Here is a 21,987-nt window from a genome sequence, read left to right as displayed (position 1 = left end):
GTTCAAAGCCTAACCCGAGCCATGAACCAACCAGCAACACTGTTGCCAATTCAGCTCAGTGCTCTCTCGATCAAAAAACTGATCCAGCACTTATTCAGCGAAACCATAAATCCCTTGAAAAATATTTCTCCGCAAAAACAGAATCACTTTCATAACACTGCCCCGGGAGTGCTCGATGGTGACACTGGGTATAAAGTGGGGGTAGGGGGTTAACACTGTCAGGGTAATGTAGAGGGAGCTCTGTATTGTACCTGTCCTGGGAGTGCTCGATGGTGACACTGGGTATAAAGTGGGGGTAGGGGGTTTACACTGTCAGGGTAATGTAGAGGGAGCTCTGTATTGCACCTGTCCTGGGAGTGCTCGATGCTGACACTGGGTATAAAGTGGGGGTAGGGGGTTAACACTGTCAGGGTAATGTAGAGGGAGCTCTGTATTGTACCCGTCCTGGGAGTGCTCGATGCTGACACTGGGTATAAAGTGGGGGTAGGGGGTTTACACTGTCAGGGTAATGTAGAGGGAGCTCTGTATTGCACCTGTCCTGGGAGTGCTCGATGCTGACACTGGGTATAAAGTGGGGGTAGGGGGTTAACACTGTCAGGGTAATGTAAAGGGAGCTCTGTATTCTATCGGGAGGGTGTTGGGTTGCTTTCCTGTTTGTGTTTGCGTGTCCATGTCTGTGGGTATGCATGTCTCTCACCCTCGGTGTGCGTCTCTCTCTCTCTCCCTCCGTGTGTACCTGTCTCGCCCTCTGATGTATTTGCCTGTGTGTGTCTCTCTCGACACGCGTTTGTGTCTCTCTCGCTCTCTCTGTGCTCACCCACTGTGTTTACTGTGTTCCAGTGGCGCTGAACACACCCTCATCCTCCCGGCGTTGATATTCGACTTGGGGGGTCTTCACACCCATTCTCTCTCGCCCCTCCCCCATCCCGCCCGGGCAAGGCACTCAAAGCTCATCCTTCTGCGGCCTCGTGCCCTCCGTCAGGGCTGGCTCGCCCGCCTTCATCCTCGTCTTCTTCGGCTGCCGCCCGCTCGCCTCACCCTGGGTCCCCCCGTGTGGGGGCAGCACCCCCTCGGGGCCAGTGGAGGAGGGAGCGGGAGGGAAGAGCTTCGCCATTAAGGTCTGGGCCTCGGCGCGTGCCTGGAAACCAGACAGAGAGAGAGAGAGGGGGTCAGACTGGTTAAACAGAGGCAGCAAGACCCAGGGGGAGGGGCGGGGAAGGGGGCACACCCCCACCCCCCCCTGTTAGTGAGAGGGGTTCAGACTGGTTAAACAGAGGCAGCAAGACCCAGGGGGAGGGGCGGGGAAGGGGGCACACCCAAACCCCCCCCTGTTAGTGAGAGGGGTTCAGACTGGTTAAACAGAGGCAGCAAGACCCAGGGGGAGGGGCGGGGAAGGGGGCACACCTTGTTAGTGAGAGGGGTACAGACTCGTTGAGGAGCTGAGGAGGAGGTGGGGGGAGATGTGAATGGAGCAGACTCTGTGTCTCGAAAATATGGACGGGGGAGAGCAGGAGAGCGGGGGGGGGGGGGGGAGGGTTTTCGGAGAGAGGGGGACGGGCGAGAGAGAGAGGGGGGGCGGGAGAGAGAGGGGGGGGGCGGGAGAGAGAGAGGGGGGGCGGGAGAGAGAGAGGGGGGGGCGGGAGAGAGAGAGGGGGGGGCGGGAGAGAGAGAGGGGGGGGCGGGAGAGAGAGAGGGGGGGGCGGGAGAGAGAGAGGGGGGGGCGGGAGAGAGAGAGGGGGGGGCGGGAGAGAGAGAGGGGGGGGCGGGAGAGAGAGAGGGGGGGCGGGAGAGAGAGAGGGGGGGCGGGAGAGAGAGAGGGGGGGCGGGAGAGAGAGGGGGGGCGAGAGAGAGAGGGGGGGCGAGAGAGAGAGGGGGGGCGAGAGAGAGAGGGGGGGCGAGAGAGAGAGGGGGGGCGAGAGAGAGAGGGGGGGCGAGAGAGAGAGGGGGGGCGAGAGAGAGAGGGGGGGCGAGAGAGAGAGGGGGGGCGAGAGAGAGAGGGGGGGCGAGAGAGAGAGGGGGGGCGAGAGAGAGAGGGGGGGCGAGAGAGAGAGGGGGGGCGAGAGAGAGAGGGGGGGCGAGAGAGAGAGGGGGGGCGAGAGAGAGAGGGGGGGCGAGAGAGAGAGGGGGGGCGAGAGAGAGAGGGGGGGCGAGAGAGAGAGGGGGGGCGAGAGAGAGAGGGGGGGGCGAGAGAGAGAGGGGGGGGCGAGAGAGAGAGGGGGGGCGAGAGAGAGAGGGGGGGCGAGAGAGAGAGGGGGGGCGAGAGAGAGAGGGGGGGCGAGAGAGAGAGGGGGGGCGAGAGAGAGAGGGGGGGGCGAGAGAGAGAGAGGGGGGGCGAGAGAGAGAGGGGGGGCGAGAGAGAGAGGGGGGGCGAGAGAGAGAGGGGGGGCGAGAGAGGGGGCGAGTTGGAGAGGGGGCGAGAGAGAGAGGGAGGGCGAGAGAGAGAGGGGGGGCGAGAGAGAGAGGGGGGGGGCGAGAGAGAGAGGGAGGGCGAGAGAGAGAGGGGGGGGCGAGAGAGAGAGGGGGGGGCGAGAGAGAGAGGGGGGGGCGAGAGAGAGAGGGGGGGGCGAGAGAGAGAGGGGGGGGCGAGAGAGAGGGGGGGGGGCGAGAGAGAGGGGGGGGGCGAGAGAGAGAGGGGGGGCGAGAGAGAGAGGGGGGGCGAGAGAGAGAGGGGGGGCGAGAGAGAGAGGGGGGGCGAGAGAGAGAGGGGGGCGAGAGAGAGAGGGGGGGCGAGAGAGAGAGGGGGGGCGAGAGAGAGAGGGGGGGCGAGAGAGAGAGGGGGGGCGAGAGAGAGAGGGGGGGCGAGAGAGAGAGGGGGGCGAGAGAGAGAGGGGGGGCGAGAGAGAGAGGGGGGGCGAGAGAGAGAGGGGGGGCGAGAGAGAGAGAGGGGGGGCGAGAGAGAGAGAGGGGGGGCGAGAGAGAGAGGGGGGGCGAGAGAGAGAGGGGGGGCGAGAGAGAGAGGGGGGCGAGAGAGAGAGGGGGGCGAGAGAGAGAGGGGGGGCGAGAGAGAGAGGGGGGGCGAAAGAGGGGGCGAGTTGGAGAGGGGGGCGAGAGAGAGAGGGAGGGCGAGAGAGAGAGGGGGGGCGAGAGAGAGAGGGGGGGGCGAGAGAGAGAGGGGGGGGCGAGAGAGAGAGGGAGGGCGAGAGAGAGAGGGAGGGCGAGAGAGAGAGGGGGGGCGAGAGAGAGAGGGGGGGGCGAGAGAGAGAGGGGGGGCGAGAGAGAGAGGGGGCGAGTGAGAGAGGGGGCGAGTGAGAGAGGGGGCGAGTGAGAGAGGGGGCGAGTGAGAGAGGGGGCGAGTGAGAGAGGGGGCTGACGGAGAGAGAGAGAGGGGGCTGACGGAGAGAGAGGGGGCTGACGGAGAGAGAGAGAGGGGGCTGACGGAGAGAGAGAGAGAGAGAGGGGGCTGACGGAGAGAGAGAGAGAGAGAGGGGGCTGACGGAGAGAGAGAGAGGGGGCTGACGGAGAGAGAGAGAGGGGGCTGACGGAGAGAGAGAGAGAGAGAGAGGGCTGACGGAGAGAGAGAGAGGGCTGACGGAGAGAGAGAGAGAGAGAGAGGGCTGACGGAGAGAGAGAGAGGGCTGACGGAGAGAGAGAGAGAGGGGGCTGACGGAGAAAGAGAGAGAGAGAGGGCTGACGGAGAGAGAGAGAGAGAGAGAGAGAGAGGGCTGACGGAGAGAGAGAGAGAGAGGGCTGACGGAGAGAGAGAGAGAGAGGGCTGACGGAGAGAGAGAGAGAGAGGGCTGACGGAGAGAGAGAGAGAGAGAGGGCTGACGGAGAGAGAGAGAGAGAGGGCTGACGGAGAGAGAGAGAGAGGGCTGACGGAGAGAGAGAGAGAGGGCTGACGGAGAGAGAGAGAGAGGGCTGACGGAGAGAGAGAGAGAGGGCTGACGGAGAGAGAGAGGGCTGACGGAGAGAGAGAGAGGGCTGACGGTGAGAGAGCGGGGATGACGGAGAGAGAGCGCGGATGATGGAGAGAGAGCGGGGGGGGGAGAGAGAGGCGGGGAGCGGGAGTGAGAGAGGGAGGGAGGGGAGAGAGGGAGAGGGAGAGAGAAAAGGAATGAGCTGGGGTCAGAGGGCAATACTAACTAACAGACTAACCTTCTTATTGTGTTTTTCATTGAGGGTGAACCACAGTACCAGGGCACAGCGCTGGCCCCCGATTACAGGTTGCACTCCGTGTGGATTCTCAGTGCCCGACAGGAAGGTGACAAGTCGTCCGCACTTGGGCAAAATCTCCGCCTGGAACAGAACCAAAAGAGCTCAGAAAGTGACTTGCACTGTCCCCCATCAAACACACCCCATGACAGGTACAGCACGGGGGGTTAGATACAGAGTAAAGCTCCGTCTACACTGTCCCCCATCAAACACTCCCCAGGACAGGTTCAGCACGGGGTTGGCTGCTGTCTGATTGGATTGCTGAGCGCTAGTTGCACAACGAGGTTCAGCTGACAGTGCTATCTCCCATCAAACACTCCCAGAACAGGTACAGCACGTGGGGGGTTAGATACAGAGTAAAGCTCCGTCTACACTGTCCCCCATCAAACACTCCCCAGGACAGGTACAGCACGGGGTTGGCTGCTGTCTGATTGGATTGCTGAGCGCTGGTTGCACAACGAGGTTCAGCTGACAGTGCTATCCCCCATCAAACACTCCCAGAACAGGTACAGCACGTGGGGGGTTAGATACAGAGTCAAGCTCCTTCCCAGGGCAGGTTAAATGCGACATTTTCCAGACGAAATCCACTTACCCTGACCGTTTTCCTGTTGACATCCGTGAAGAATGTCTCTCCTCCCTCAAACTCATCGTTCAGGTACAGGAATGCACTGGAAATAGAGAGGGGGCAAGATTTCAGCCGCAGAGAGAGAACGGAGTGAGGTAGGTGTGGTATGAGGGGGAGGGAGCAGAGCTAGCGAGGGAGGAGGGGCCGTGGAGCGAGGGAGGGAGAAGAGAGACGGAGGGGAGGATGGTCTCGTCCTTTACCTGAAGTCTCTGTCTGCGTCCGACAATGATGTTTCCCAACAAGCCGCGGTCTCGGGCTCCACGAGGCAGGCCTCCTCTCCCGGCACCGGGTGTCTCTGATCAGTGCCACTCCCCTGGAGTCCTGCAGGGCGAGAATGTGCAGCATATCACAGTGGAATAGCTCGTGAAATTCGGCAAGGGAAGGGGGGTAAAATCGCGGAGGGGGGGGTGGGCGGGAAAAGAGCTGAGGGGTTAACGGCTTCAACAGGGAGGAGGATAGGAACAGGGTGGCTGTCGGCAGACTGGACAGGCAAATGGCAAATCAAGTTTATTGCCAAGAGGTGCCAAGTGATTCATTTTTGGAAGGGAAAATAAGCATTTCAGTCGAAACACACAGACCTAGGGGGAGTAAGGAGATAAATCTATGCAGGTAACAAATAGTTGATCTGTCTGTTAAAAAGACTACGGAATCCTGGGCTCTCCCTCGGTTCTGACCCTCCGACAGTGTGGCGCCCCCTCAGCACTCACCCTCCGACAGTGCGTGGGCTCTTGCCCTACTCTTTGGGGCTCAGTACCCACACCGGCGTAGGATTGAGCAAAGACGACGCAGGATGGTGACAGACCTGCTCTGGGGGCTGAACGCCACAATCCAACAGACATGGACCCCCTCCCCAACGGTGACCATACAACAGGACCCTCCACCCTTCGCCTTTCTCTCTCTCTCTCTCTCTCCCTTGCTCCATACGGATTATTGACTCACCTGAAAGTGGAGTGCGGCACGCCAGGTGCGAGAAGGAGCGGTGTACTGGAGACCTCGAGTGGAAGTAGCTCTGGACCACAGCACCCGCTCGCCCGCTAGCCTCGTGGTACAGCCGGGCTCCCTTACGGTCGATGATGCCGTCGCGAGCAAGCTGCGCAAACACATGAAGGGGAGGGCAGGGTCAGTCAGAGAACGGTCAGTAGGCCCCCGCCAATCTCCACTCCGGCAGAAAGTCCTCGGCCTTACCGTTAGTGCCTTCAGTAAGCTGAGCCCCGTGAGGCGGTCCTTCGGTGGGCGAAGGGAGCTGCTGTCTCTGGAATGGTCTCCCACCTGCGACGCAGCCTGTGTGGGGGAAAATGAGAGGAGATTGTTACTGCCTCATGGGCACCGCCTCCACCCTCCCTCGCTCTCTCTGCTGGCTGGCGCTCGGCGTCGGGTCCTGTTGTACGGTCACCGTTGGGGAGGGGGTCCATGCGTGTTGGATTGTGCGTACAGCTCCCAGAACAGGTGTGGGACCAGGTCCCCCTTTTGCTGACCTCCCATCGGCCTCACCATCAACCCCACCCCCCCACCCCACCCCACAAACCCACCCACCGTCCCCCGACACTCACGTTCGCAAGCCTACGGATGGCCGCGCATTCCGCATGCGTCAACACTCCGTCCAGGACCACTCGCTGGGAGCCATTCAACTGGTGTGAGTCCATCACCACCTTCAGGTTGGCAAAGACAGGGGAGGAGGCTGCAGGGGAATAAGACAAGAGGAGGGTGACAGAGGAACAGAAGGAGGCCATTCAGCCCCCTTTCTCGAGTCTGTTACACAGGAAAGTGGCGCATTCAGCCCCTTAAGCCATTTCTGCAATTCACTGAGATCACGGTACAGCACGGGGGGGTTAGATACAGAGTAAAGCTCCCTCTACACTGTCCCCCATCAAACACTCCCCAGGACAGGTACAGCACGGGGGGTTAGATACAGAGTAAAGCTCCCTCTACACTGTCCCCATCAAAAACCCCCAGGATAGGTACAGCACGGGGGGGTTAGATACAGAGTAAAGCTCCCTCTACACTGTCCTCCATCAAACACTCCCCAGGACAGGTACAGCACGGGGGGTTAGATACAGAGTAAAGCTCCCTCTACACTGTCCTCCATCAAACACTCCCCAGGACAGGTACAGCACGGGGGGTTAGATACAGAGTAAAGCTCCCTCTACACTGTCCCCCATCAAACACTCCCCAGGACAGGTACAGCACGGGGGGTTAGATACAGAGTAAAGCTCCCTCTACACTGTCCCCCATCAAACATTCCCAGGATAGGTACAGCACGGGGGGTTAGACACAGAATAAAGCTCCCTCTACACTGTCCTCCATCAAACACTCCCCAGGACAGGTACAGCACTGGGATTGGCTGCCCACTGATTTGGGAGCCTGAGTGCATCAACGAGGTGCAGCTGACAGTGCTGGTGGCAGTTGGAGGTTGCAGAGGTGGAGAGAGGAGCTACACTGAGCAAGGGAGAGCTTCTACAAACAAGCAGAGGAAAACTCCAACAACAATCACCTTTAAAAGAGAAGAAAGTGACATTCTTTTTTTGTTGGAAACAAGGCTTTGTCTGGAGGTGGGTGCTGAACACCAGTAATTTACTTTGGACTGTTGGGGGAGGAACAAGTGGCTGGAACAACAAGGGGTGGGGCTGCCAATTCAACAGGAATCTGTGCTGCTGCAAAAGCACACAGGAAAGCTCCCTCCCCACCCCAATTGCCAAGCCTGGGTCAGCTGAAGCTGCCCAGCTAAACAGACGGAAGGGGATAGATAGTGCCTGGGCAGCTTCAGCTGACCCAGGTGAAGACGACTCCCCCAACCAGAAGACCAACTTCAAAGACTGTTTTAAGTGTACTGTGAGCACCACCTCCAGAAAGCAAGTCATCCCTTCCAGCCTGCCTTTGCCTCTCCTCTATTACCTCAGCCTCTCCACTAACCTGTTGTTTGTTTGTCTTTTCAAATTTTTCTGTGAATCTGTTATTTAGTGTGCAAGTCCACAATTTGGGGTGGGTTTAGCTCTTGGACCCATGGCAAGCCCTTCATCACCGGTGGCGGGGCCCTCTACTACCTACGCAGCTGCAGCTTCTGTGGCTGCCCACGTGGCCCCGTCACCCTTTAAATTATTGACATGCAGCCATGGGGTGAAGAGCTATCCCCACCCCAACATGTCTATTGAGGCCTGCGTTAAGGCAATGGCCGTGGTTGTCGGCCCCTCGGCCATTGTTGCGGCCTCAAAGATGTATGGGAAGGCTGTGTTCTTTTTGAAGACCGAGCGGGCGGTGTCCCTGGCCCTGAGTAAAGGGCTCACTGTGGGGGGGACCTTCCTGCCAGTGGACCCTCTGGGGGCCACTGCGCATCGGATAATGTTGTCCAACGTCCCACCCTTCATTCCCAGTGAGCTCCTCCTCCCCCACCTGCACCATCTGGGGGAGGTGAGGTCGGGGATCACCCCAGTCCGGCTTGGTCTTCGGGAGCACAGCCTCCAACATGTCTACTCCTTCCGCCGCCAGTTATTTATGCAGCTGGCGCGGGAGGAGGACACGGAGGGCCAATTTAATGTGGAGTTCCAGGGGACGGCCTACCGCGTCTTTTGGACCTCGGACGGGGCGCGGTGCCACGTCTGCAAGGGGGTGGGGCATGTTCGGAAGAACTGCCCCAACCTCCCGGCCGCCAGCTCCACCTCGGCGGCCCAGAGTGGTTCCACAGCACCTCCTCCCACTCCCCCCGCACATCCAACAGACACCGCTCAGTCGGTTCCGGAGGCTGTGGTTTTCACAGCCTCTGGCGGGGAGGGGAGCGTCCGTCCGAGCGGAAGGAAGACGCGGGGAAAAAAGAAACATCGTGAGGCGCGTCCCCTGGACACTTTGACTCAACCCGAGCCTGAGCTCAGCCCAAAGCCCATTCCCATGGAATCCACCTGTCCCAGGGCTGGGCTCAGGCCCAGGGTGACGAAAAAAGGAAAAAAGGGTGCGGAGGCGGAGGCCTCTGATGACATGGAGGTCTCTGAGTCTCCGCGCCCAAGTGCGAAAAAGAGGAGAAGGCACCCCTCCACAGAAATAACACAGGGCCCTGAGGTGCAGGGCCCATCTGTTGGAGGGGAGCTGCCTCCTGTTTCTGGTCCTCAGGTGCCCCCTACCGCCACCACCAAGGCTGCAAAGTCCGGGCAGGTGCTCCCTATTCCTCAGGATGGAGGGGAGGGGATGGCCCCGGTACGTGAGGCCCCTCCTGAAGGAGTAAGTGGGGCCCTGCTTGTGGTGGGGGAGCCTGGGGAAACCGCCCATTCCGCCACTGCTACTGGGTCGGGTGTCCTGAATGAAGGGGAGGGCGAGGCCCCAGAGGGTCGGGCCTCCCAGCCGGAGTCCACCACCAACCAGGAGACACCCGACCCAGTTATAACTGAGAATGCTGCCCCATCTGCTGGGCCGGTGGGTGCTGGCGGAGCGGGAGATGGCCTCCTCTCGCCGCCTCCAGTCTCGGCTCCGGCTGGTTTCCTGGAGTCCGGAACTTCTGTCTCCCCTGGACCAGTCATTGGCCTGGGGATGGAGGTGGAGGGGGGTCCTGAACCGCTGGTGCCTACAGGCTCCAGTTTCACAATAGAACCCAGAGAGGACTCCTCCGCCATCGATCCTGGGGGTGGGATCGTGACGGAGGCGGGACCAGCTGGCGCGGCCGGGACGTCCGCCCCACAGTGTGTGGTAGATGTGTTGGCCGCTGGCGGTGACGACCCGGAGGAGGATGGGGATTCGGTGCGGGGCACGGAGGATGATCTTGATTCCATCGCCAGTGAGGTGGTGGAGTCCCTCGTGCCTCCCACCGAATCTCCTCTCATCCCCACGGCGGAACTCCGGGATTTCCTCGCGGCTTGCAGAGGTTGCCGCAATAAAGTTCAGCTGGCCCTCGACCGTTGGTCGAATCTGGCGCTGATCATCCAGTCCGTCCGTGCCGCCCTTAAGATAGCGGGCAAGCGCGCGGACGTGAAACTGGTTGAGAGGCGCCGTTTTAATGTGTTCCTCAATGGGTTGCTGGGGGAGTGGAGGGCCAGGTGCACTTCCACTCCCTCCTCACAGTGAGCTGTTGGTGACGGGTTTTACGTACCTTTGACATGAAGATAACCATAGCCAGCCTCAACATCAACGGCAGCAGAGGGGCTCACCGCAGATTTCACATTCTCTCAGTCCTTAGGGAAGGGAGATACGCGGTGAGCTTTCTGCAGGAAACCCACACCGTTCCGGGAGACGAAGCCACCTGGCTCCTGGAGTGGCAGGGTGGGGTCTACATGAGTCACCTCACCCCTATTTCTAGTGGGGTGGCTATCTTGTTGGCCCCGACTTTTCAGCCGGAGATCTTGGGGGTCAAGGAGCTAGTGCCGGGCCGCTTGCTCCACCTCGCCGTTCGCCTGGGTAGCGTGCCGCTCCACTTTGTGAACGTGTACGCGCCCAGGCCCGGCGCTTTGCAAGCGCGCTTCTTTGAAGAAGTGTCCGCTCTCTTGAGCTCCATCGATAGCGGCGAGTGCATCATCCTCGGGGGGGATTTTAACTGCACCTTCGAGGTGGGGGATCGCTCCGGTCCCCAGCGCGGCCAAGCGTCGGTGGAGAAGTTGAGGGGACTGATCAGCTCCCTTAACTTGGTGGACGTCTGGCGGAATCTCCATCCCGACTCCAGCGCCTTCACGTGGAGGTCTGGAGGAGGGGGGTCGCGAATCGACCGCCTCTACATTTCGCAGGCGTACGTCTCCCGTGTCTCGGCGGCCTCCATGCGGCTGGTGCCGTGCTCGGACCACCGCCTGGTGTGGGCGGAGTTCACTCCGCTCCGCACGCGGGCGGGGTCTGCGTACTGGCAGTTTAACAACCGGCTGCTGGAGGACGTGCGATTTCGGGACTCGTTCTGTCGATTCTGGGCCGACTGGAGAAGGAAGCAGGGGGGCTTCCCCTCCTTGAGGCTATGGTGGGATGTGGGCAAGACTCACATCCGCGTCTTCTGTCAGGAGTACGCGAAGGGGTCGACCAAAAGGCGGGAAGCCGAGATCGGGCGCCTTGAGAGGGAGGTGCTCGACTTGGAATCCCGCCTCGGTCATGCCGTCGCGGACCCGGCCCTGTGGCAGGCGTACAAAGAGAAGAAGGGCGCGCTGAGGAACCTGCAGCTCATAGGGTCCCGAGGCGCGTACGTGAGGTCGCGGATCCAGATCCTGGAAGATTTGGACCGCGCCTCACCCTTCTTCTACTCGCTGGAAAAATGGCGGGGGGTCCGTAAGCAGCTCGTCGAGCTGCTGGCCGACGACGGATCCTCCATCACGGATCCGGAGGGAATGGGCCTCCTGGTCCAGACGTATTACAGTGCGTTGTTCTCTCCGGATCCGTCCAGCGAGGATGCGCGCAGAGTTTTGTGGGAGGACCTGCCACAGGTCAGCCCGGAGGGCGCCGAAGGATTGGAGGCTCCGCTCACGTTGGCGGAGCTGACTGGCGCCCTCCACCAGCTCTCGAGGGGCAAATCCCCAGGGCTGGATGGGTTGACCGTGGAGTTCCTCAGAGCGTTCTGGGACGTCCTGGGGGACGATTACGCGCGGGTCCTGGGGGAAAGCCTGGCGACCGGGGAGATGCCCCTCTCGCGGCGCAGGGCGGTCATCGTCCTGCTGCCGAAGAGGGGCGATCTCCGCCTGCTTAAAAACTGGCGTCCGGTCTCCCTCCTCAGCACGGATTATAAGATCTTAGCCCGGGCTATGTCTACCCGCCTGGGCTCCGTGCTGGCCCACATGATCCACCCCGACCAGTCCTACACGGTCCCGGGCCGGTCCATCCAGGACAACATCCACCTGGTCCGGGACCTGATCCATCTTTCCCAGAGGACTGGTCAGTCGGTCGCCTTTCTCTCCCTCGATCAGGAGAAGGCGTTCGACAGGGTGGATCACGATTACCTTTTCGGGACTCTGCGCGCTTTCGGACTCGGGCCGCATTTCGTGGCCCGGGTCCGACTTTTATACGCCGCCGCAGAGTGTCGAGTCAAAGTTAACGGGTCCTTGACGGCGCCCCTTCGATTTGGGAGAGGAGTGCGTCAGGGGTGCCCCATGTCCGGCCAATTGTATACCATCTGCGTGGAGCCCTTCCTGTGCCTGCTTCGCAGGAGGTTGACGGGATTGGCTCTGCGCGAGCCGGCCATGCGGGTCGTCCTCTCGGCTTACGCCGACGACGTGCTCCTCGCAATCACAGATCCCGTTGACTTGCGGAGGATGCGCGACTGCCAGCAGACCTTTTCTGCCGCGTCCTCCGCGAGGATCAATTGGGAGAAATGTTCCGGACTCCTGGTTGGTCAGTGGCGGGTGGACTCCCTGCCGGAGGAGATGACACCTTTTGCGTGGAGCACCACGCACCTCCTCTATCTGGGAGTCCACCTTAGCCCCGCTGAGGAAGCCTGGCCGGCAAACTGGCAGGAGTTGGAGGCGAAAGTCACCGCTCGGCTGGGGCGCTGGACAGGACTGCTCCGAGTGCTTTCCTACAGGGGCCGAGCGTTGGTCATAAACCAACTGGTGGCCTCCATGCTGTGGTACCGGTTGGTCACTTTGGCCCCGCCCCCTGTATTTGCCACCAAGATCCAGAAGAAACTCGTCGATTTCTTCTGGCGCAAGAGGAAACACTGGGTCTCTGCCGCGGTCCTGAGTCTCCCGATCGAGGAGGGCGGTCAGTCGCTGGTGTGCGTCCGCACCCAGGCTGCGACTCTCCGCCTTCGGACCCTGCAGAGATACCTGTACGTCGAGCGTCCTCCCAGATGGTGTGCGCTGGCGACGTATTTTTTCCGCCAGTGTCACTGCCTTCAAGACGACACGCAGCTCCCGGTGGAGTCCGTTAGCCGCGCCTCTCTGAGGGAGTTGCCTGTCTTTTACCGGGATCTTTTCCGAGTCTGGAACATGGTCGCCTCCAGTCAGGGCGCTCCCCCGCCGGCGGAGGAGAGCGCCTCGGCTGTCCGGGCGGCCGACTCCGGGGACGGTCCGGCGGGCGGAGGAGTAGCCGAAACCCCCGGGACGCCCCTCACTGCGGGTGGCGAGGGGGCTCGGGAGTGCGGAGCGATCCCGGCCGAGCTGACCCCCGCTGGGCCGGAACTGCTCATCGGACCCAGGCCCCGAAACCCTCCTCGGGAGCCGGTCCCGCACAACCCGAGCCGCCTCTCGGGAATGCCCTCCGTGCCATTCCAATCGGCGCGGAGGGGTTTCCTGTACGGGCTGCTCCTGCACACTTTCCACTTCCTCGCCCTCGTCAGCCGGCCGGACACGCCCTGGCGGTCCGCGTTGCCATCTGGCGGCGAGGGGAAACCCCGATGGAGGTCTCTCTACGCGGGAGTCTTCCCCCTTTACATCGGGGACCTGGGGTGGAGGGTGCTGCACAGAGCAGTCCCGTGCAATAGGCTTTTAAGTAGGTTCACGGACTCCCAGGCCAGCTGTACTTTCTGCGGCCTGGACGAGTCCGTGTTCCACATTTATACGGAGTGTGCGAGGTTGCAGACCCTATTTGAGTATCTGAAGGGGCTGCTCCTCAAATTCTGGCTGCACTTCAGTCCCACGCTCCTGATCTTTGGGCACCCGGTGCGGAGGGGCTTGGGCCGGGAGGAGGATCTCCTCGTCGGTCTGTTCCTGGGCCTGGCCAAGGTGGCAATTCACAGGTCCAGGTTGCGGGCCGTCGGGGGTTCCGTCCTCCCCGATTGCCTGCCCCTCTTCCGCGGTTACGTTCGCGCCCGGGTGTCCCTGGAAAAGGAGCATGCGGTGTCCGCCGGTACGCTTGAGGCCTTCCGCGACCGGTGGGCACTGCAGGGACTGGAGTGCATTGTCGACGCCGAGAATGGCATTTTAATTTGAGTTTTTGTTTATTTATCTGGTTTTAATAAAGTTATTTTAAAAATATAAGTGTGTATATAAAGGGGGCCTGAGGAATAAAGGCCCCCTCGACAAAAAAAAAACGGGGGGTTAGATACAGAGTAAAGCTCCCTCTACACTGTCCCCCATCAAACACTCCCCAGGACAAGGACAGTACGGGGGGTTAGATACAGAGTAAAGCTCCCTCTACACTGTCCCCATCAAACACTCCCCAGGACAGGTACAGCACGGGGGGGTAGATACAGAGTAAAGCTCCCTCTACACTGTCCCCCATCAAACACTCCCCGGGACAGGTACAGCACGGGGTTGGCTGCTGTCTGATTGGATTGCTGAGCACTGGTTGCACAACGAGGTTCAGCTGACAGTGCTATCTCCCATCAAACACTCCCCAGGATAGGTACAGCACAGGGTTAGATACAGAGTAAAGCTCCCTCGACATTTACAGAGCAGGGCAGTGACAAAAACGCAGGAAGACATGAATAATCTTGAGAATAAACGTCTAGTTCAGAAATATATTTCTATCGTGTGAGATTAAACAGTTTGTTCAATGATGTGAATGTACTGTGGAAACTCAGTGATTGTAGAAACATACAAAAATAGGCCATTCGGCCCTTCGAGCCTGCTGCACCATTCAATACGATCATGGCTGATCGTCCAAACTCAGTGTCCTGTTCCCGCTTTCTCCCCGTAGACCAAAACTGCACACACGACTCCAGACGTGGTCTCACCAAGGCCCTGTATAACTGCAGCAAGACATCCCTGCTCCTGTACTCGGATCCTCTCGCTATGAAGGCCAACATACCATCCGCCTTCCCAACTGCCTGCTGCAGCCGCAGGCTTACTTTCAGCGACTGGTGCACAAGGACACCCAGGTCTCACTGCACCTCCCCCTTTCCCAATCGATCGCCATTCGGATAATAATCTTCCTTTCTGTTTTTGCCACCAGAGTGGATAACCTCACATTTATCCACATTAAACTGCATCTGCCGTGTATTTGCCCACTCGCTCAACCTGTCCAAATCACCCTGGAGCTTCTCTGCATCCTCCTCGCAGCTCACACTCCCACCCAGCTTTGTGTCATCTGCAAACCTGGATAGATTACATTTAATTCCCTCATTTATATCGTTAATATATTTCGTGAATAGCTGGGGTCCTCGCACCGATCCCTGTGGTACCCCACCAGTCACTGCCTGCCGCCTGGAAAAAGACCTGTTTATTCCTACTCTTTGTTTGCTGTCTGCCAACCAGTTCTCTAGCCAAGTCAGTACCTTACCCCCAATCCCGTGTGCTTTAATTTTGTACGCTAATCTCTTATGTGGGACCTTATCGAAAGCCTTCCGAAAGTCCAAATACACCACATCCACTGGTTCTCCCTTATCTATTCTACTAGTTACATTGCATATAGTGTAGAGGACCAGAGGGCTTTGGGGTTTATCTCTCAATCTCCATCCGCACTCCATATCCCTCGGTTAGACAACACTCGGAGCACTGCACACAGTTCCAGTCTCCACATCCCTCAGTTAGACCACACTCGGAGCACTGTGCACAGTTCCAGTCTCCATATCCCTCAGTTAGACCACACTCGGAGCACTGCACACAGTTCCAGTCTCCATATCCCTCAGTTAGACCACATTCGGAGCACTGCACACAGTTCCAGTCTCCATATCCCTCAGTTAGACCACACTCGGAGCACTGCACACAGTTCCAGTCTCCATATCCCTCAGTTAGACCACACTCGGAGCACTGCACACAGTTCCAGTCTCCATATCCCTCAGTTAGACCACACTCGGAGCACTGCACACAGTTCCAGTCTCCATATCCCTCAGTTAGACCACACTCGGAGCACTGCACACAGTTCCGCTCTCCATATCCCTCAGTTAGACCACACTCGGAGCACTGCACACAGTTCCAGTCTCCTATCCCTCAGTTAGACCACACTCGGAGCACTGCACACAGTTCCGCTCTCCATATCCCTCAGTTAGACCACACTCGGAGCACTGTACACAGTTCCAGTCTCCATATCCCTCAGTTAGACCACACTCCGAGCACTGTGCACAGTTCCAGTCTCCATATCCCTCAGTTAGACCACACTCGGAGCACTGTGCACAGTTACGCTCTCCATATCCCTCGGTTAGACCACACTGGGAGCACTGCACAGTTCCAGTCTCCATATCCCTCAGTAAGACCACACTCGGAGCACTGTGCACAGTTCCAGTCTCCATATCCCTCAGTTAGACCACACTGGGAGCACTGTGCACAGTTCCAGTCTCCATATCCCTCAGTAAGACCACACTCCGAGCACTGCACACAGTTCCAGTCTCCATATCCCTCAGTTAGACCACACTCCGAGCACTGCACACAGTTCCAGTCTCCATATCCCTCGGTTGGACCACACTCGACTGGGCCAGTGTTCATTAAACCTTTGTTGCCTGGGCTCCTCGACCGAACCCTCTGACTGGGTCTTGTGGGGGGGGGGGGGGGGAGGGGGCAGATGGGGAAATGCGGAGACAAACCTTTCAGAATGTCGATGGCTGACACTTTCTCCACGCTCGGCTCCTTCGCCTTGTCCTCCACCGTGGCCTCCGCCTCCCGGGAAGCTTTCTGACCCTCCGCCCTGCAAATGGGAAGGACACATAAATGGCGAGTGGCTGCGATCGCGATCAGTACTCAGGGACTGCCGCACCGTCGGAGGGTCAGTACTGAGGGAGTGCCACGCCGTCAGAGGGTCAGTACTGAGGGAGTGCCGCATTGTCGGAGGGTCAGTACTGAGGGAGTGCCGCACTGTCGGACGGTCAGTACGGAGGGAGTGCTGCACGGTCGGAGGGTCAGGACGGAGGGAGCGCAGCGCTGTCGGAGGGACAGAAATGATGGAGTGCCGCACTGTCGGAGGGTCAGTACTGAGGAATGCCGCACTGTCGGAGGGTCAGTGCTGAGGGAGTGCCGCACTGACGGAGGGACAGAAATGAGGGAGCGCCGCACTGTCGGAGGGTCAGTATTGAGGGAGTGCCGCACTGTCGGAGGGACAGAAATGAGGGAGCGCCACACTGTCGGAGAGTCAGTACTGAGGTAGCGCCGCATTGTCGGAGGGTCAGTACTGAGGGAGTGCCACACTGTCGGAGGGTCAGTACTGAGGGAGTGCTGCACTGTCAGTGGGACAGTACTGAGGGAGTGCTGCACTGTCAGTGGGACAGTACTGAGGGAGTGCCACACTGTCGGAAGGTCAGTACTGAGGGAGCGCTGCACTGTCAGTGGGACAGTACTCAGGGAGTGCTGCACTGACAGTGGGACAGTACTGAGTGAGTGCTGCACTGTCGGAGGGTCAGTACTGAGGGAACGCCGCACTGTCAAAGGGACAGTACTGAGGGAGTGCCGCACTGTCGGAGGGTCAGTACTGAGGGAACGCCGCACTGTCGGAGGGTCAGTACTGAGGGAGCGCCGCACTGTCGGAGGGTCAGTACTGAGGGAGCGCCGCACTGTCGGAGGGTCAGTACTGAGGGAGCGCCGCACTGTCGGAGGGTCAGTACTGAGGGAGCGTCGCACTCTCGGAGGGTCAGTACTGTGTGAGTGCAGCACTGTCGGAGGGACAGTACTGAGGGAGCGCCGCACTGTCGGAGGGTCAGTACTGAGGAATGCCGCACTGTCGGAGGGTCAGTGCTGAGGGAGTGCCGCACTGTCGGAGGGACAGAAATGAGGGAGCGCCGCACTGTCGGAGGGTCAGTATTGAGGGAGTGCCACACTGTCGGGGGGACAGAAATGAGGGAGCGCCGCACTGTCGGAGAGTCAGTACTGAGGTAGCGCCGCATTGTCGGAGGGTCAGTACTGAGGGAGTGCTGCACTGTCAGTGGGTCAGTACTGAGGGAGCGCCGCACTGTCGGAGGATCAGTACTGAGGGAGTGCCACACTGTCGGAGGGTCAGTACTGAGGGAGTGCTGCACTGTCAGTGGGACAGTACTGAGGGAGTGCCACACTGTCGGAAGGTCAGTACTGAGGGAGCGCTGCACTGTCAGTGGGACAGTACTGAGGGAGTGCTGCACTGTCAGAGGGTCAGTACTGAGGGAACGCCGCACTGTCAAAGGGACAGTACTGAGGGAGTGCCGCACTGTCGGAGGGTCAGTACTGAGGGAACGCCGCACTGTCGGAGGGTCAGTACTGAGGGAGCGCCGCACTGTCGGAGGGTCAGTACTGAGGGAGCGCCACACTGTCGGAGGGTCAGTACTGAGGGAGCGCCGCACTCTCGGAGGGTCAGTACTGAGGGAGCGTCGCACTCTCGGAGGGTCAGTACTGAGTGAGTGCAGCACTGTCGGAGGGACAGTACTGAGGGAGCGCCGCACTGTCGGAGGGTCAGTACTGAGAGAGCGCCGCACTGTCGGAGGGTCAGTACTGAGGGAACGCCGCACAGTCGGAGGGCCAGTACTGAGGGAGCGCCGCACTGTCGGAAGGTCAGTACTGAGGGAGCGCCGCACTGTCAGTGGGACAGTACTGAGGGAGTGCTGCACTGTCAGTGGGACAGTACTGAGGGAACGCCGCACTGTCGGAGGGTCAGTACTGAGGGAGTGCCGCACAGTCGGAGGGTCATGACTGAGGGAGCGCTGCACTGTCAGTGGGACAGTACTGAGGGAGTGCTGCACTGTCAGAGGGTCAGTACTGAGGGAACGCCGCACTGTCAGAGGGACAGTACTGAGGGAGTGCCGCACTGTCGGAGGGTCAGTACTGAGGGAACGCCGCACAGTCGGAGGGCCAGTACTGAGGGAGCGCCGCACTGTCGGAGGGTCAGTACTGAGGGAACGCCGCACAGTCGGAGGGCCAGTACTGAGGGAGCGCCGCACTGTCGGAGGGTCAGTACTGAGGGAGCGCCGCACTGTCGGAGGGTCAGTACTGAGGGAGCGCCGCACTGTCGGAGGGTCAGTACTGTGGGAGTGCCGCACTGTCGGAGGGTCAGTACTGAGGGAGTGCAGCACTGTCGGAGGGTCAGTACTGAGTGAGCACCGCATTGTCGGAGGGTCAGTACTGAGGGAGCGCCGCACTGTCGGAGGGTCAGTACTGAGGGAGCGCCGCACTGTCGGAGGGTCAGTACTGAGGCAGTGCCGCACTGTCGGAGGGTCAGTGCTCAAGGAGTGCCACACTGTCGGAGGGTAAGTACTGAGGGAGCTCCGCATTGTCGGAGGGTCAGTACCGAGGGAGCGCCGTGCTGTCGGAGGGTCAGTACGGAGGGAGTGCCGCACGGTCGGAGGGTCAGTACTGAGGGAGTGCCGCACTGTCGGAGGGACAGTACTGAGGGAGTGCCGCACTGTCGGAGGGACAGTACTGAGGGAGTGCAGCACTGTCGGAGGGACAGTACTGAGTGAGCACCGCATTGTCGGAGGGTCAGTACAGAGGGAGCGCCGCACTGTCGGAGGGTCAGTACTGAGGGAGCGCCGCGCTGTCGGAGGATCAGTACTGAGGGAGTGCCACACTGTCGGAGGGTCAGTACTGAGGGAGTGCTGCACTGTCAGTGGGACAGTACTGAGGGAGTGCTGCACTGTCAGTGGGACAGTACTCAGGGAGTGCCACACTGTCGGAAGGTCAGTACTGAGGGAGCGCTGCACTGTCAGTGGGACAGTACTCAGGGAGTGCTGCACTGTCAGTGGGACAGTACTGAGGGAGTGCTGCACTGTCGGAGGGTCAGTACTGAGGGAGCGCTGCACTGTCAGTGGGACAGTACTCAGGGAGTGCTGCACTGTCAGTGGGACAGTACTGAGGGAGTGCTGCACTGTCAGAGGGTCAGTACTGAGGGAGCGCCGCACTGTCGGAGGGTCAGTAGTGAGGGAGCGCCGCACTGTCGGAGGGTCAGTACTGAGGGAGCGCCGCACTCTCGGAGGGTCAGTACTGAGGGAGCGTCGCACTCTCGGAGGGTCAGTACTGAGGGAGCGTCGCACTCTCGGAGGGTCAGTACTGAGTGAGTGCAGCACTGTCGGAGGGACAGTACTGAGGGAGCGCCGCACTGTCGGAGGGTCAGTACTGAGAGAGCGCCGCACTGTCGGAGGGTCAGTACTGAGGGAGCGCCGCACTGTCGGAGGGTCAGTACTGACGGAGTGCCGCACTGTCGGAGGGTCAGTACTGTGGGAGTGCCGCACTGTCGGAGGGTCAGTACTGAGGGAGTGCAGTACTGTCGGAGGGTCAGTACTGAGGGAGCGCCGCACTGACTGAGGGTCAGTACTGAGGGAGCGCCGCACTGTCGGAGGGTCAGTACTGTGGGAGTGCCGCACTGTCGGAGGGTCAGTACTGAGGGAGTGCCGCACTGTCGGAGGGTCAGTACTCAAGGAGTGCCACACTGTCGGAGAGTAAGTACTGAGGGAGCTCCGCATTGTCGGAGGGTCAGTTCCGAGGGAGGACCGTGCTGTCGGACGGTCAGTACGGAGGGAGTGATGCACGGTCGGAGGGTCAGTACTGAGGGAGCGCAGCGCTGTCGGAGGGACAGAAATGATGGAGTGCCGCACTGTCGGAGGGTCAGTACTGAGGAATGCCGCACTGTCGGAGGGTCAGTACTGAGGGAGTGCAGCACTGTCGGAGGGTCAGTACTGAGTGAGCACCGCATTGTCGGAGGGTCAGTACTGAGGGAGCGCCGCACTGTCGGAGGGTCAGTACTGAGGGAGCGCCGCGCTGTCGGAGTGTAAGTACTGAGGCAGTGCCGCACTGTCGGAGGGTCAGTACTCAAGGAGTGCCACACTGTCGGAGGGTAAGGACTGAGGGAGCTCCGCATTGTCGGAGGGTCAGTACCGAGGGAGCACCGTGCTGTCGGAGGGTCAGTACGGAGGGAGTGCCGCACGGTCGGAGGGTCAGTACTGAGGGAGTGCCGCACTGTCGGAGGGACAGTACTGAGGGAGTGCCGCACTGTCGGAGGGACAGAAATGAGGGAGCGCCGTACTGTCGGGGAGTCAGTACTGAGGGAGCGCCGCTCTGTCGGAGGGTCAGTACCGAGGGAGCGCCGCACTGTCGGAGGGTCAGTACTGAGAGAGCGCCGCGCTGTCGGAGGGTCAGTACTGAGAGAGCGCCACACTGTCGGAGGGTCAGTACTGAGGGAGCGCCGCTCTGTCGGAAGGTCAGTACTGACGGAGTGCCGCACTGTCGGAGGGTCAGTACTGTGGGAGTGCAGCACTGTCGGAGGGTCAGTACTGAGGGAGCGCCGCACTGTCGGAGGGTCAGTACTGAGGGAGCGCCGCACTGTCGGAGGGTCAGTACTGAGGGAGCGCCGCACTGTCGGAGGGTCAGTACTGTGGGAGTGCCGCACTGTCGGAGGGTCAGTACTGAGGGAGCGCCGCACTGTCGGAGGGTCAGTACTGAGGGAGCGCCGCACTGTCGGAGGGTCAGTACTGAGGGAGCGCCGCACTGTCGGAGGGTCAGTACTGTGGGAGTGCCGCACTGTCGGAGGGTCAGTACTGAGGGAGTGCAGCACTGTCGGAGGGTCAGTACTGAGTGAGCACCGCATTGTTGGAGGGTCAGTACTGAGGGAGCGCCGCGCTTTCGGAGTGTCAGTACTGAGGGAGTGCCGCACTGTCGGAGGGTCAGTACTGAGGGAGCACCGCATTCTCGGTGGGTCAGTACCGAGGGAGCACCGTGCTGTCGGAGGGTCAGTACGGAGGGAGTGCCACACGGTCGGAGGGTCAGTACTGAGGGAGCGCCGCATTGTCGGAGGGTCAGTACTGAGGGAGTGCTGCACTGTCAGTGGGTCAGTACTGAGGGAGCGCCGCACTGTCGGAGGATCAGTACTGAGGGAGTGCCACACTGTCGGAGGGTCAGTACTGAGGGAGTGCTGCACTGTCAGTGGGACAATACTGAGGGAGTGCTGCACTGTCAGTGGGACAGTACTGAGGGAGTGCTGCACTGTCAGAGGGTCAGTACTGAGGGAGTGCCACACTGTCGGAAGGTCAGTACTGAGGGAGCGCCGCACTGTCAGTGGGACAGTACTGAGGGAGTGCTGCACTGTCAGTGGGACAGTACTGAGGGAACGTCGCACTGTCGGAGGGTCAGTACTGAGGGAGTGCCGCACAGTCGGAGGGTCAGGACTGAGGGAGCGCTGCACTGTCAGTGGGACAATACTGAGGGAGTGCTGCACTGTCAGAGGGTCAGTACTGAGGGAACGCCGCACTGTCAGAGGGACAGTACTGAGGGAGTGCCGCACTGTCGGAGGGTCAGTACTGAGGGAACGCCGCACAGTCGGAGGGCCAGTACTGAGGGAGCGCCGCACTGTCGGAGGGTCAGTACTGAGGGAACGCCGCACAGTCGGAGGGCCAGTACTGAGGGAGCGCCGCACTGTCGGAGGGTCAGTACTGAGGGAGCGCCGCACTGTCGGAGGGTCAGTACTGAGGGAGCGCCGCACTGTCGGAGGGTCAGTACTGTGGG

At 60.4% G+C, this 21,987-nt stretch overlaps 1 protein-coding gene across 1 annotated transcript in view; it reads right to left on the bottom strand.

Moving 5' to 3' along the window:
• Nucleotides 1-433: 433 nt before the first annotated feature.
• Nucleotides 434-21,987, bottom strand: part of LOC137360176 (prolyl 3-hydroxylase 1-like) — a gene marked incomplete at its 5' end in the record, with an annotated part of 78,252 nt that continues 56,698 nt past the window's right edge. Inside the window, 8 exons of the mRNA XM_068025724.1 lie at nt 434-1,138; nt 4,096-4,236; nt 4,745-4,820; nt 4,978-5,098; nt 5,717-5,867; nt 5,963-6,058; nt 6,328-6,455; nt 16,122-16,222. Coding sequence (XP_067881825.1) covers nt 944-1,138; nt 4,096-4,236; nt 4,745-4,820; nt 4,978-5,098; nt 5,717-5,867; nt 5,963-6,058; nt 6,328-6,455; nt 16,122-16,222 — 1,009 coding nt within the window. The remainder of the gene's footprint in view (nt 1,139-4,095; nt 4,237-4,744; nt 4,821-4,977; nt 5,099-5,716; nt 5,868-5,962; nt 6,059-6,327; nt 6,456-16,121; nt 16,223-21,987) is intronic.

Source organism: Heterodontus francisci, unplaced genomic scaffold (genome assembly GCF_036365525.1).
Source record: "Heterodontus francisci isolate sHetFra1 unplaced genomic scaffold, sHetFra1.hap1 HAP1_SCAFFOLD_1128, whole genome shotgun sequence".
NCBI lineage: Eukaryota > Metazoa > Chordata > Chondrichthyes > Heterodontiformes > Heterodontidae > Heterodontus > Heterodontus francisci.
The sequence above is the reverse complement of the archived record's forward strand: the minus strand, read 5'-3'. Positions and strand labels throughout refer to the sequence as shown.